This window comes from Eptesicus fuscus, chromosome 19 (assembly GCF_027574615.1).
Source record: "Eptesicus fuscus isolate TK198812 chromosome 19, DD_ASM_mEF_20220401, whole genome shotgun sequence".
NCBI classification, from domain to species: domain Eukaryota; kingdom Metazoa; phylum Chordata; class Mammalia; order Chiroptera; family Vespertilionidae; genus Eptesicus; species Eptesicus fuscus.
Window position 1 is genome coordinate 9,171,777 of NC_072491.1, and position 15,865 is coordinate 9,187,641.

At 35.8% G+C, this 15,865-nt stretch overlaps 1 protein-coding gene across 3 annotated transcripts in view; it reads left to right on the top strand.

Annotated features, from left to right (window-relative positions):
- Positions 1-15,865, top strand: part of INTS8 (integrator complex subunit 8) — a 43,466-nt gene that overhangs the window by 8,034 nt on the left and 19,567 nt on the right. For 2 of the 3 annotated variants that reach the window (XM_008148531.3, XM_054708251.1), the window contains exons 7-13: positions 1,427-1,534; positions 3,893-4,048; positions 6,705-6,805; positions 7,241-7,382; positions 13,079-13,149; positions 13,522-13,697; positions 14,889-15,022. In XM_008148531.3, the coding sequence (XP_008146753.2) occupies positions 1,427-1,534; positions 3,893-4,048; positions 6,705-6,805; positions 7,241-7,382; positions 13,079-13,149; positions 13,522-13,697; positions 14,889-15,022 (888 nt within the window). The remainder of the gene's footprint in view (positions 1-1,426; positions 1,535-3,892; positions 4,049-6,704; positions 6,806-7,240; positions 7,383-13,078; positions 13,150-13,521; positions 13,698-14,888; positions 15,023-15,865) is intronic. The other variant, XM_028156082.2, reaches the window with a different exon arrangement.

Below are 15,865 nucleotides of genomic sequence, written 5' to 3' on the forward strand. Positions count from 1 at the left end.
CAAGGATATTTTTCCATTGATTTTTTAGAGAAAGTGGTAGGGTGGGGAGAGAGAGAGAGAAAGAAACATCAATGTGAGAGAGAGAGAATGATTTGTTGCCTCCTGCATGTGCCATAACCAGGGACTAAGGCTGAGGATTGAGCTTGCAACTGGGGTATCAGCATCGAACCTGGCACCCTTCAGTCTGTTGGCTGATGCTCTATGTGCTGATGCAAACTGGCTAGGGCTTTAGAAAATATGTGTATTTTTATTGACTTTAGAGAGAGGAAAGAAGAGGGAGAAAGAGAAACATTGATGAGAGACAATCATCAATTGGCTGACTCCTGCATGCCTCTTACTGGGGATTGAGCCTGCAACCTGGGCATGTGCCCTGATCAAGAATCGAACCGTGACTCGAACCGTGACCTCCTGGTTCATAGGTTGATACTCAACCACTGAGCCACTTTCACTGGGCAATTGTGTTAGACTTTGGAAAAAAAAAAAAGTAGGCCTTATTTACTTATACTGTTATTTTTAACATACTTTTATTGATTTTAGAGAGAGGGGGAGAAACATCAGTGTGAGAAAGAAACATTGATGGGTTGCCTCCTGCACGACCCCACTGGGTACTGAGCCCGCAACCTGGACATGTGCTCTGATAGGGAATCGAACAGTGACCTCCTGGTTGATAGGTCGATGCTCAGCCACTGAGCCACACCAGCGGGGCCCCCTCACACTTTTGGAGTGATTCCTCAATATCTCTTCCCCTCTTCTATTTTAGCAGAACTCTCTACCATCTGAAATTTGGTGAGAGGAGGCAGAGCTCGCTTCTAGTAATAGAGCTGAAAATTCCAAAAGCTAGCTTTCTCTAGCCTTACCCGGCTTGGGGGCAAGAATGTCACGTAGGTGTGACAGACACATACATTTAATTTAGACTGCATCAAGAGCTAGTAAGTCAGTGAAGGGGGGATGACAGAGGGTCCATTGTGATGATGAGGAGCAACAACTGTGATAGTAAAATCTAGTTTCCAGGGTCAGTACTTCAAGGGCGTATGCAGTTCCTCTTTCAGTGTTTCTAGCACTGGTGGCTAAGGCTGATAGGAGTTGTGGAGTCTAGTGTTGAGATGGCTGCTGCAATGGTATCTCATTAGACCAGTTGGTTCTTGTCCTGACTGCTTGCCTCCCTGGCCCCTTTGTTTTCCAAGCCTGATGCTTTGACCTTACCAATAATTCTGTAGGCCACTTGAAATCTTACCGGTAAATCTATTTTCTGCTTAGTAAGAATTGGTTTCTGTTGCTTGTGACGAAGGTCATTAATGAACTTCTCGTTGAAATGTTGTTTTCTTATGGATGTACCTGTGTCTTGCTGAGATAAAGATAATTTTGGATTTTGTCAGCTTTTAAGTACATGAAAAATTAAGCAAATTGGTGTTCATTACCATTTTAGGTGTGTTATGATTTGGGTGCAGCATACTTCCAGCAAGGCTCTACAAATTCAGCTGTCTATGAAAATGCCAGAGAAAAGTTTTTTAGAACCAAAGAACTAATTGCAGAGGTAAATACGGTCATACCAGACACATAATATTCAATCCTTCACAATATTGTACATTTTTTGGCTTTAATTTTTTTTGATAAACGGTAAGTTTATTGTAGTAGTAACTCTGCCAAGTTAAAAAAAAATACTGAACACAGTTGTTAAAATCTGTACCACTACTGACTGGAAGTAACCCCTGTTGTCATTTTAGTTTATTTTCTTCTGGTTTTTATTCTTTCTGTATGTTTTTATACAATTAAAAAATATAATTTTAGCTGAAACCGGTTTGGCTCAGTGGATAGAGCATCGGTCTGCAGACTGAAAGGTCCCAGGTTCCATTCCGGTCAAGGGCATGTACCTTGGTTGTGGGCACATCCCCAGTAGGGGGTGTGCAAGAGGCAGCTGATCGATGTTTCTAACTCTCTATCCCTCTCCCTCTCTTTAAAAAAAATTAATAAAATATATATATATAAAAAATATATATATATTTTATTTTTTACAGAGAGGAAGGGAGGGGGATAGAGAGTTAGAAACATCGATCAGCTGCCTTCTGCACACTCCCCACTGGGTATGTGCCTCCAACCAAGGTGCATGCCCTTGACCGGAATCGAACCTGGAACCCTTGAGTCCACAGGCTGATGCTCTATCCACTGAGCCAAACTGGTTAGGGCTGTTTTTATACAATTAAGCTTATTCTGTATATACTACTTTGCTTAAATCTTTGAATAGACATTTAAAATGTATTCTGTTCCTTGATTTGCTTCATTTCCCTGATGTTAGGGCATTTAGGTTGTTTACTGGTTTTATTTATTACAAAGCAGCAATTTTATATCTCCAAGCATACATTTTTCTTTGGATTTTAGATGCTTTCAAATTAAATTCTTGCAGGTAGAATTGCCACTTCCAGTGGTTACTTTATTTTTCCCAATCCTCACCCAAGGACATGCTTAGAGAGAGGAAAGGGGAGAGTGGGAGAGAGAGAGAGAGAGAAAAAAACTGATTGGTTGCCTTTTGTAAGTGCCCCAACTGGCGATGGAACCCAAAGCCTGGGTATGTGCCCGGACCCGGAATCAAACCAACAACCGTTTAGTGCACAGGAGGACACTCAACCAACTTAGCCACTCTGGGCCCACTGATTTTTTACAGGCTGTAAACCAGATTGCTTTGCCAGATACCTTTCTCTAAGAGTACTCTAATCAGCAGTGGGGTTTCTTTTATAAGTTGCTAATTTGATGAGTGGAATATGGTATCTTTAAAAATTTTGCATTTTCTTAGTTCTTAATAAGGATAAACTTTTTCTTTTTTTTTTTTTTTTTTTTTTTAAATATATTTTATTGATTTTTTACAGAGAGGAAGAGAGAGGGATAGAGAGTTAGAAACATTGATGAGAGAGAAACATCAATCAGCTGCCTCCTGCACACCCCCCACTGGGGATGTGCCCGCCACCAAGGCACATGCCCTTGACTGGAATCGAACCTGGGACCTTTCAGTCCTCAGGCCGAGGCTCTATCCACTGAGCCAAACCGGTTTCGGCAAGGATAAACTTTTTCAAGTGTTTATCATTTGCGTTTTTCTTTTTATGTTTCAGACAACTGAAATATGAAGTGTATAACTGTTTTTGTGTGCCTGGTGCCTAGAAAATGTCCCACTTCAGTCTCCTTTCCTCACCAGAGAAAACATTTAAATTCACCAGAGATCTATGTTAATTCTAATCTGGACTCATTGGGAATCCCCATTTTACTTTGCCTGGGGAACTCATCAAATTTCTAATTTTACGGTATTTAGGGAGAGTAATTTAAAGCTTTATATTTAAAAAAATGTCTTTAAAACAATTTTTCTGTTTTGGTAGAAGCATTCCTGTTCTTTCTAGTTGACAGAAGAGTGAGCTTTCTCTGTTCTGTAAATTTCTGCCAAGTATTATGAATTTTAAGTTTCTAACAACGTTTACTTTGTTAATCAGATTCTTAATTGTCATACCTACTTAGAGTGACAATGTCTACGTGTATGTTGGCCTGAAAACTCTAAACCAGGAGTCAGCAAACTTTTTTGTAAAGGGCCACATAGTAGATATTTCAGCTTTTGTGCACCTTACACAGTATTTGTTGCATATTCTCATTTGTTGGTTTTTTCCCTTTAAGACCCAAAGAGTCATTCTTAGCTCAAGGGTTACGCAAAAATAGGCCACAGGCTTGATTTGGCCAATGAGCAATCATTTTTCTGACCCCTGTTCTAAACTTTTAACCTTTATATTTTTTATGTTTCCTCCAGCCCCGAAGTTTTCTTTAGCATTTTCTTGTATTGTTCAGATGCACTAAGTGGGTGTTAGACTATTGTTTCTATTACATTGATGGATAATGATATATACCTCTTACTTTACAGATAGGTTCATTATCTCTTCATTGTACCATAGATGAAAAGCGGCTAGCTGGCTATTGTCAAGCATGTGATGTTCTCGTACCTTCTTCTGATATTACATCTCAACAGTTAACTCCATATAGTCAAGTCCATATTTGTTTGAGATCTGGCAACTATCAGGTAAGTCTTAACGATGGAGTTGCATTAGTGTAGTTGAAACATTTTGGAAGCTAGATAGAACTGAATTTGAATCCTGGCACTATCATTTACTATTCGTGTGATTTGTGGCAAGTCAAACTGTGAGATTGGCCTATTAAATGGTGGTAGTAATTATCCAATTTCATAGGCTTCTTGTGGGAATTAAGTGAGAAGTTACTACTTATAGACTCTGAGGCAAAACACTATATAGATGCTGACTATTATTGATATTATCCTCTCTTGAAGTTTTACAGTTTGCCCATTTTAAGTGAATTCTGTAAGAAAATTTATATGCAGAATTTTTAACTTTTTAAATTACAGGTAGAGAACTTTTAGTGTTATGTAGCCTAAAGTTTTTTAAAATTTCAGTTACAGTTGACATTCAGTATTGTATTCATTTCAGCTGTACAGCATAGTGGTTATACATTTATATAACCTACAAAGTGATTCCCCCAATAAATCTTGCACCCACCTGACACCATGTATAGTTCTTAGAATATTATTGAGTATATTCCTTAACCTTTTGCACTCGGATGTTGAGTGTGACTCGACACGGTTAGCATTAGAATAAAGGAATCGAGAAAAAAGCAAGCGAGTGCAAAGGGTTAAGCTGTACTTTACATGCCATAACTATTTTATAACTATCTATCTGTACTTCTTAATCCCTTCACCTTTGTCACCTAGCCCTCCTCCCATCTGGCTACCATTTGTATGCCTGGTTCCTAGAAAATGTCTCACCAGAGGAAAGCAGGCTGAAGTGTCCTCTGTATCTATGAATTTGCTTCTGTCTTGCTCGTTTATTTATTTAGTTTTTTTGGATGCCACATATAAGTGAAATCATATGGTATTTGTCTTTCTCTGACTTATTTTCATTTAGCAAATACCCTCTATATGGAGACTAAAGTTTTGTGTCTGATTTGAAAGTATAACCTTGTAGTCTAGCCTTACTGTAGCCACTGCAAATATTAAGACTGGAGGAGAAAGAGAGCAAGGCAATTTTGGTAGGTTTGGATGGTATGTTGCAGAGCCCACTTTGCCAACGAGCCTGGTCATTATTTTAATTTTACTCATGCAAAGGGCTTAAAGTAGTCTGTTGAGATTTTTTATCCCCTCTCCCCCCCCCCCCCCCCCCCCCGCCCTCTGTGGGTATATATTTAGTTTTATAATGAAAATCACTGGGAATTAGAATTTGTACTTTAAAATCTTCTATTAGAAAGCCTTTATTCTCAAAGGTGAACAGTGCCTTCATGTTGTTTAATCCAAAACAGGAATCATGAAATGAAATAGCTATAGCATACCTTTAGTTTTGTGTCCCCAAATGTGCTTTAGTCCAACTTTTTAGTTTATTCTTCTCAACTAGAATTATTCCCCCCCCCCCCCCGAAAATAGAAGAAAAGAGGGGCTAATACTTTCTTCCCCTCCCTCTGGCCCTTTAAAAAAAATAGTTCTGCTTTAACCTAGGGAAGAAAATTAAATTTTCTTCAGGATGAATTATAGATGCAGAAGCATTTATTAAAGACTGGAGGTCTTTCAATTGTATATCCCTAGTAAGGCTTATGGAGGGTGGGCATTAATTATGGTTAAGATAGAGAATCTTTAAGAAGCTACCTGTGCAAATAAGACCTTAGAAATAGATAGGTACAAGTTACTGTGAATATAACAAAGTGTCAAAATGTGTAAATCAGAAAGTAGTATAATTGGGTAGCTAGGAAGGGGAAATTGCGTTTTTGTTGTAACTGAAATTTATCACTTTAGTTATTTATCACTCTAGTTAGAAATTATATTTCACCTTTTACTACTTGAATAGGATTCTCTGTATGAACTATCTTGTGTTTGTTTTGTGCTGATCAAGCAGTTGTTGAACAACTGTAACAAATGAGTCTTCTTACCCGTAACAAGGGCTATTTTGCCCTGTGTAACCATCCCTTGCTCATGTTTGACTAAGAAGGTTAAACAGTGGTTGCCCTATAGTTTTGAAACCACTTTTGTCAGTACTTTTGGGATAGCAGTTGATCAGCGTTAACTGTTTCTAAAATCTTCCCCATCTCCTCACACTGTCACCCCTTCTTTCTCTCCTCTTCCATTGCTTGATAAAGAGCTGAAAAAGTCTGTATGTAACAATGTGGGTATTTTCTGTAATTCACTAATTTTAAACCACTTAAATTTATTAGGATAGTATTTTGGCATGTATTTTTCCAGCTGAATTATTTTAAATTTATTATTTTTTAAAGTTTGTTGTATTAATTTGTGTTTAAAGTGAATGAGAAGAATTTTTTAAAAGTTCTGATAATGTAGCGGCACTGCCTCTTACTAATGGATTCTTTTCTCACCTCTCATTTTTGGTCCATGATCTTTAATTTAAAAACCATGGGGGGAGGGAGCATCTGAGATCTTGTTCCCTAGCAAGTGTTGTCAGTTGGCTCAAATATCTCTTACACAAATTTTCATTCATAAATAAGTGTAACATTTTATGATTTTTCTTCAATTTTTATTATAGAAAGACTTATTTTAAAAATTTATTTTTAAATTTAATATTTTTTGGGGAAAGGCTTTATTTTTTTGGGGGGGGGGGAGACTTTAAAAGTAAAGAAACTTTGCCATGATTTTTGAAATGGATGCAATTTTATGTCTGTTCTAGGAGGTAATAAAGATTTTCATTGAAGATAACTTAACCTTCGGTTTACCTGTCCAGTTCCGACAGTCAGTACTAAGAGAACTCTTTCAGAAAGCTCAACAGGGGTAAGTAAGTAAATCCAAGAATTACTTTTTGATTTTTGAATAAAAGAGCAAGTGCGCATTTCAGGTTTATCTGAAACAAACCTCCAAATTACCTATAAGTCTGTGACAATACTTTCACATTTGTTAGTATATGGAAATTAACATAGTCAGAGGAACCCTTAAATGTTCTATTAAAAAGTGCTTGGGAGAAAAGATTATACATAGCAGAATTTGATTCTATCACCTAATCTGTAACTGACTTGTCCCTTGATAAATTCAAAACTTTTCTGTTATGCTCCCCCCCCCCCCCCGACTCGGAGATTTACTAGTGTGCCTGCATAACCTAAAATCTTAATCTCTCAAGAATAAATGGCTCATTCTTGTGAATTTAGTTTTGTAATATTTACCTTTTTTTCATTTAAAAAATATTAGTGGATCTACTTTTGTATTCTACAGAAATGAAGCTCTAGATGAAATCTGTTTTAAAGTCTGTGCCTGTAACACAGTCCGTGATATATTGGAAGGTAGAACAATTAGTGTTCAATTTAACCAGCTATTTCTTAGACCTAATAAAGAGAAAATAGACTTTCTCCTTGAGGTAAGACATTATTTCCCCTTTTGACTTACAGTTTTGCTTTAAGACCAATGACATCTTAGTTGCCAAATCCAGTGCCCTCTTTTCTGTCTTCATCTGACCTGATAATTGATACTACTGACAGACTACACTCTTACCTTCCCTTTTTCCTAGTTCTCCTACATTATTGGATTTTCCTTAGTCCTTCATTGACTTCTATTTTACTCTCCCTTTAGTGTTTTTGTTTTATAAAAGTTTTGTCCTTGACTCTTTCATCTTCTCAGGTCATTTTTTATTCTCATCCAAAATCAAGTGTCAGTCACCTTTTCTATCACCTGTTTACTAAAAACTCTCAAATCACACCTTTAACCTCCTCTCATGTCAGTTCTAGAGTCTGTGCTTCTACGGGATCTTCCAGCCTCCTTCTTTTATTGTTTTAATGTAATAGATATTGAGAGAAGTACAGAAAGCATAACTAACACCACTTAATTCCAAAGTGCAGCGTTACCAACACTGTAAAAGTCCTCCTTATGCTCTATTTCCAAATCCTCTCTGCCTCTTTGAGGAAATCGCTGTCCTGCCTTCGATGATAATCATTTCCTTGCTTTTCTTCACAGTTGTATCACCTTTATATGCACCCTTAAAGAATATTCTTTAATTTTCCTCTTTTGAGCTTTTATATAAATGAAATCATACAAAATGTATTCACTTTCTTTGACTAAACATATATTTGGGAGATTTTTTTTTTCCAGTTGTTGAATGCAGATACAGGTTTTGTTCTTTTAATCTTCACTTGATAGTTTTTCCATTATTTTTTTATTTTTATTTTTTTGAGAGAGTGGTCGGGAGGGATGGGGTTGTGGGGGGAGAGAAACATTGAGTGTGAAAGACAGATGGATTGGTTACCTCCTGCATGCATCCCGAATGGGGCCAGAGATCCACCCTGCAACTGAGGTACATAATCTTGACTGGGAATGCAACCCGCAACCCTGAGCAAAACCTGTCAGAGCCAGATACAAGTTTATTTTGTGGTGTGTTTTTTTCCTTCACATTGCTGTAAGGTCTTTTTTTCCAAATGGAATTAATTTTAATCCTATATTTTATATATCCAGCATACTATCATTTCAACATAAAAGTAGTGTAAAAAGTTGAGAGATTTTACAATCTTTTTCATACTAAGTTTTTGAAATCTGTATTTTTCATTTAGAGATCTCAATCTGTACTAGTCCTATTTCAAATAATCAGTAGCTGTATGACTTCTGTATTGGACAGTGCAGATCTACAATATGGCAGGTGGCAGGTGTTTTAATACTAATGGTGAAATATGTTCCATTGCTGTAAGGTGTTTTAACATTATATGACAATGCCACAATTTATTCATTCTTATGATGATAAACGTTTGTGTTGTTTATAGTTTTTTGCTATTCTGCTTGGAATACATACTATTTCTTTATACACTTAGAGGAAGTGTATATGAAATATTATTTTTATAATATTAAAGTTGTTGGTTTTTTTTGCAACCAGCATGCATGAGAATTCTCGTTGGTCAGCATCTTGGGATTTTTTGATTTGCCTGTCAGATCATTGTAATGGTTATCTCATTGAGTTTTAAATTTCCATTCCCCTCTAAGGAATTTACCAGCTTTTCATTTACTTTTTGCTCATATAGATTTCGTCTTCTGAGGTATCTTTTTTTCAAGTGGTATGCCTTATTTTTCCATTGGATTTTATTATTTTTTGCAGGCATTTTTTGGATGGTTCTTTATAGCCTTTGTCCTTTACCATTTTTATATATTACAGGTATCTTCTTTGAGTTTGACTTCTCTTTTAACTTCCTTTTTATTGTTTTAAAAGCTCTTAATTTTAATACAAAGTTTGTAAAGGTTTCATGATTGCTGTGTGTTATTTAAGAAAGCTTTTCCTATCCTATAGTCATGAAGATAGTGTCATACTTTGTTTTCTAAAAGTCTTATAGCATAGGCTTCTTTTCACATTTGGGTCTTTAATTCATCTATAATTGATTTTTTGGTGTCAAGTGAAGTAGGGGGTCCAGTGTAATTTTTTTTTCCCCCCATTATATGACTTGGTTTGTTCCTGTACCATTTACTGAATGGTCCATTTTATTCCTTCCAATCCCCAGTGCTGCCTTTATAGAACGCCAAGTGTGTATAGCCTGTTTTTAGGCTCTATTCTGTACCACTTTGCTATTTGCCTATACATATGTCAATATTCCTATGTCTTGATATCTAAACCACAGATGTTGTTTTTCAAAGTTGTATTGGCATGCTTGTCCTTTGCATTTGTTGTAAATAGTAGATTCAGATTGTCAAGTTTTAGAAATAAGCCTGATGGACTTTTCTTTGGAGTTACCTTACATTTAAAAATCAAGAAGAATTAATATTTTTTATAATATTGAGTATTCAAATCCATAAACTGGTCCAGCTTTTGATTTATTAAAAGGCTTAAGAATTTTTTTTAATACGTTTTTTACTGAAGAGAGAGGTATGGAGAGGGAGAAAGGGATAGAAACATCAATGATAAGAGAGAATCATTGATCAGCTTAGGCATTTTTTTAAATGTCCTTCAGAGCTTTTTAATTTTTCCATAGAGGTCTTTTTTGTCTTTTCAAATATGCACTTAAAAGTAGTTTATGAATTGGTACAGAGCTAGAGTTGCATAATGATTTTGTTTCCAACTACTTTGCTAAACTTTTTAAAATATATATTTATTGATTTTTTACAGAGAGGAAGGGAGAGGGATAGAGAGTTAGAAACATAGATGAGAGAGAAACATCGATCAGCTGCCTCCTGCACACGCCCTAATGGGGATGTGCCCGCAACCAAGGTACATGCCCTTGACCGGAATCGAACCTGGGACCTTTCAGTCCGCGGGCTGACGCTCTATCCACTGAGCCAAACCGGTTTCGGCTACTTTGCTAAACTCTTAAAAAATTCTAGCCCTAGCTGGTTTGGCTCAGTGGATAGAGTGTGGGCCTGCAGACTGAAGGGTCCCAGGTTTGATTCCGGCCAAGGGCACATGCCTGGGTTGTGGACTCGTCCCCAGTAGGGGTCGTGCAGGAGGCATCCAATCAGTGATTCTCTCTCATCATTGATGTTTCTATCTCTCTCTCTCTCTCCTTTCCCTTCCTCTCTGAAATCAATAAGGAAATAGGTTTTAAAAAGTTCTATTAATTTATCAGTGAGTTTGTTTTTCTAAACAGTCTTCATCTGTAAATAATGCATTTTGTTTTTCTCTTTTCTAACCTTTTCATTTTTATTTCTTTTTAATTGTTCTTACTGTGCTGCCTGTGACTAGTGCAGTGTTCAGTATAAGGGGCTCTGGTGCGCTTCCTCGTCTCATTCTCAGTTCAGAGGAGAAGCTTCCACTGCTTCACCATGTGGAATGATGATGATTTTGTTTTTCTTGTAGCTCTTCTGGATGTGATTAAGGAAGTTTTCATCTATCCTTAGTTCACTACGGGCTCTTTTTAAAAAAATCATGAATGATTTTTAGATTTTTATCAAATGTTTTCTATGTGTCTATTAAAATCTTGTAATTTTATTTTTCTCTTCTAATCTGTTAATGTGGTGAAGTATATTAATTGTGTTAAACTGTCTTTGGAACAAAACCAGTTAGGTCATGATTTTTCAAAATCTTAATTGACATTAGCATAACTGCTTTAGGTATATGTCGTGACTTAAAAAATATATGTTGCTTGATTTGGTTTGCTAATATTTTAAGATTGTTATACATTTTTGTGCAAGACTGATGCATTTGCTTTTTTTTTTTTTTTGTCTTTTGATTTTGGTTTGTCATGCTTACCTTATAAATACACTAGAGAGACCCGGTGCAGGAATTCGTGCAAAGGTGGGGTCTCTCGGCCTGGCCAATGATTGGGGCTGATCAGGGCCATCTCGCACAGTCCTGATCTGGGCCAGCTGGCCGGGGGGACGGACCGTGGGAGGTTGACTGTGGGAGCGCACTGACCACCAGGGGGCAGCGCCTGTGTCGAATGTCTGTCCCCTGGTGGTCAGTGCGCGTCATAGCGATGGGTCGATTGGTTGTTTGGTCGCTTAGGCTTTTATATATATAGATTGGAAAAGTTAGTGTAAAAATAAACTCATTGCTTCTTTTGATGTTTGATAGAATTTCAGAAATGAAGTATTTGGGACTAGAGACTTTTTTGTGAGAAGATTTTTGGCAGTGGGTCCATTTTATCAGTGATTGTAGAGCTATTCTTAATAGTTTTAAGAAGTTATTTTCTAAGAATTTGTCTATATCATCTAAATTTTTATGTTAGTATTAAAGTTTTTATTACCTTTATAATGTTATAACATTTATAGAGATGTCCCTTCTTGTTTTTAATGAGGCTTTTAAAAAAATTGAGGTGAATTCACGAAAACATGTTATGTTGCTTATCAGAAGTTAACAAATCTTCCCTAAATTGTTCCATGACACATGTACAATGCCTCTCTATATGTGAATAAATAATCTGATATGAAAAGACACTCAAGTGTTACTTATCATAAGATCTTACATATGATATCAATTTTAATACTAGTTTTAACATAAATTTTTTTTTTTAATCCTCATCTGAGGATATTTTTCCATTGATTCTTAGAGATAGTAGAAGGGAGAGAGAGACACACACACAGAGATAGAGGGACATCAGTGTGAGAGAGATACATTGATTGGTTGCCTCCTGCACATGCCCTGACTAGGCCTGGGGATCGAGCTTGCACACAAGGTACATGCCCTTGACCGAAATTAAACCCAGGACCCTTTAGTCTGTAGGCTGATGCACAACCACTGAGCCACATTGGCCAGGCCACTTAATGTTTTCATTGTTCATGTTGTAGCATGTGTCAGTACTTTAATCCAGCGGTCGCCAATCTTTCGGACCTCATGGACCACCCGTTGGCGACCTCTGCTTTAATCCTTTTAATGGCTGAATAATATTCCATTGAATGGGTATACTATTTAATGTCTCGTTTGTGTGTCCATTCATCTGGGTATGCTATTCAGTGTCCATTTGTGTCTCTTCAGTTGATGCACTTCAGGATTGTTTTCACTTTTTTGCTGTTATGAACAATGTAGCTACAAACATTCTATATCTTATTAGAGAATATTAGATAGTTTCTTGAGGTTAGGGACTTTTATACTAATTATATTTTATTTTGGCTTGTAAATGTATGGGAGGAATCCTAATCTAATGAATAAACTCAGAATAATATTAGAATATTTGTAGATAAATAATATTTTTATAACTGGTTTCTGTAATTCTTTATTTTTATTGTTTATTTTCTAAACCTTGGTTAATTTTTTAAGCATTAGTTTTATAGCTATTAGTTTAGCTATTACTGATACTTCTTTGCAACTGAGATGAATCTTCTCTTGCTTTTCTGACAGTAGCTACTGATTCTTATAATTTATCACTACATATAATTGGTAACGATTTATAAATTCTGGGAGAACTTTATACCATGCTAAATAGACTATTCTTATTAATACCTGCAGTTATTGAAATGATTAGATTTTAGATTTTACTCCCTCTCCCCATTATGGATTTTAATTTTTTGATATCATCTTTTAATTTAACCAGATTTGAGATTGACATATGGCTGAAAAAGGAAAATTCAGTTGTTTTTAAATTGTAACTTTTCATACCTAGTGTATATTTTTTAAAGCCCATACTCAAATGAAAATACTCAAACTTCTAGGTATGTTCAAGATCAATAAACTTAGAAAAATCTTCAGATTCTTTGAAAGGAAACATGGCTTCTTTTCTAAAGTAAGTACCTTTCTTTTTCTCTTTTCCTTAACTTTGAACTTAGTCTTGTAAGAAAAGTACCTTTTATTATTTTTTGTATTTGAACTGCATATCTTATAAACCAGCAGTAACTGATATTTGAGAACCAGATATGGTTGAGATTAGTGCAGCCTCACCGAACGTATGATTGTATAGTTACTCTTATATTGTCATTGACATCACAGTTTTAAATAAGGACCAAAGTGAAATTTTAAAATCTATTTCAAAATATTGTTAATGTGGTTTATGAAATGGTAATTTGTTAAATGGTTTGTTAACAAAAATTGGTTAATATTGTTTTTCCCAAACTAAATCATGTCCTTCTTTGTTTTATAATATTTCTTACTGATCTAGGAATGTGTGTCTGGGGTTGGAAGATCTGCAGTATGTGTTCATGATTTCTTCACACGAGCTTTTCATTACTTTGTTGAAAGATGAAGAACGAAAGCTGCTTGTTGATCAGATGAGGAAGAGATCCCCTAGAGTAAACCTGTGCATTAAACCCGTGACTTCATTTTATGACATCCCAGGTTAGCTCTCCAGTCTGCTAGCTAACGTTGGCACATTTTGCCCCTCAGTATATTTGAGGATGCCCTCTTAATTGTTTTAATTTGCACTTGTATTGGTAATTAATAGAAATCTACCTGTCTTCTGTTATTATATTTCTATCTAGGCAGTTAAGTGCTGAGACTCTGCTGAGTCTGTGGTTAGTGGAGAATTAGGCCTATATACATAAAAGATTGTAGCTAGGGAAATGGACCAAGGTAACTCTGCTGGTAATGTGTTCTTGGGAGGTAACAAAAGAGGTGGGAGGGGACTGGTAAAATGTGCTAAGACCATAAAAAATACAGGCTTCCATGCATTTCAGCCTATATCACTGTGATACTACCTAGTGGCTAAGCATTTAGCTTTGGCAATACTATTGTCTTTTTTGCCTTATTTATGTGATTTTCTTCAATTTTTGCCTTTAATTTATAAATATAACTAGAAAACATAGTCCTGTTAATTAATAAGAAAAATAAGCTTCAATACTTAGTTTGGGTGAGGTAGAGAATTCAGTTGGTGTAACAAAAAGGCAAAATTTTAGCAGCTTTGAAGCTCACTGGATTTAAACTGGTTAACTGTTGTAAAGGAAAGGAATAACATTAACACATAAAATGCTGGAAATTGAGGACTGTCTCAAAGGTGAGTTGTAATTAAGGGTTTTAATGATCATTTCATGATTCTTTGAGAAGGCAATATTTCCTCCTCTTCCTCTCCCTTCAAAAAACATACATTTTAAATATTTGTTATTTAAAATTATTATTCAAAATTAACCTTTTATTTATACATGCTTTTGTTAACACATTATGTTAAAAAAGTAGGAGACTGTCTGTATAAGATTGTTTTTATCCATATATACCACATAGTTCTTTTCATGAACCACTTACTGATTTTTACCTTTGTTTATATTTTCTTCATCCTTATTAAATGTTTTTTTAAATGCAGACATAATACAAATTGTATTAAGTTTTCTCTGAAGATAAAGCTAATATGTAAATTACATTATGTTGGTGAATCAGTTCTGAAGATGAGAGCTGTTTTTAAAATAGATATACTAAGAATAAAAACCCCACAGATATAATACTTACATACACAATTTCAATAAATTATCACTCATACTTACATGATTATTTATACCCTTGAATGAAATCATTATTAAAATAGGAATCTCTTCTTAGCCTCAGCAAGTGTCAACATTGGCCAGTTGGAGCATCAGCTGATATTGTCAGTGGATCCCTGGAGGATTCGGCAGATTTTAATTGAATTACATGGAATGACATCAGAGCGCCAATTCTGGACAGTATCCAATAAGGTAAGAAACCCTCTGTGAAGAACAGGAAATAACATTACCCTTGTTTTCTTATGTAATTTAATTGGAGAGTTGTTACCTGACCGTTTTGAGAATAAGGGCCCCTTTTATTTGCCAACAATTTAGGACCTTCACATGACAATAATTGTGTACTTTGAACATCCATTGACAGAAATAAAAAATACCAGAAAAGATACTATTAAATCAGTAGCCTCTAACAATAAGTTTATATCCCACTTATTATTATAGCATCTACATACACTTTATTTTATTTTATTTTATATATTTTATTGATTTTTTTTACAGAGAGGAAGGGAGAGGGATAGACTTAGAAACATTGATGAGAGAGAAACATCCAACAGCTGCCTCTTGCATACTACCTACTGGGGATGTGCCTGTAACCAAGGTACATGCCCTTGTCCGGAATTGAACCTGGGACCCTTGAGTCCGCAGGCTGACGCTCTATCCACTGAGCCAAACCGGTTAGGGCTACATACACTTTAAATATATCTATAAATCCTATATAATAAAGAACTAATATGCTAATTAAACCAGACTGTGGACCAACCAGTGGTTGGGGGGCGGGGCCGTGAGGCAGCCAGGACTGCCAGTGCCTACTCTTGCACAAATTTTGGGCATTAGACCTCTAGTGTATATATATAAGATATATTATTTATGTAGTTGGTAGCTAATACTTGCTATGTGCTTAATAGAGTGTTTTTGATGTTTTTAATACCTTTGTGAGGTCTAAAGCCTACAGGTAGGAACCAATTTATTAAAACTTCTTTATAGACATTTTTGGGTCTAGATACTCATTTAGAACACCCAGCCAGGCACAGTGAGCCC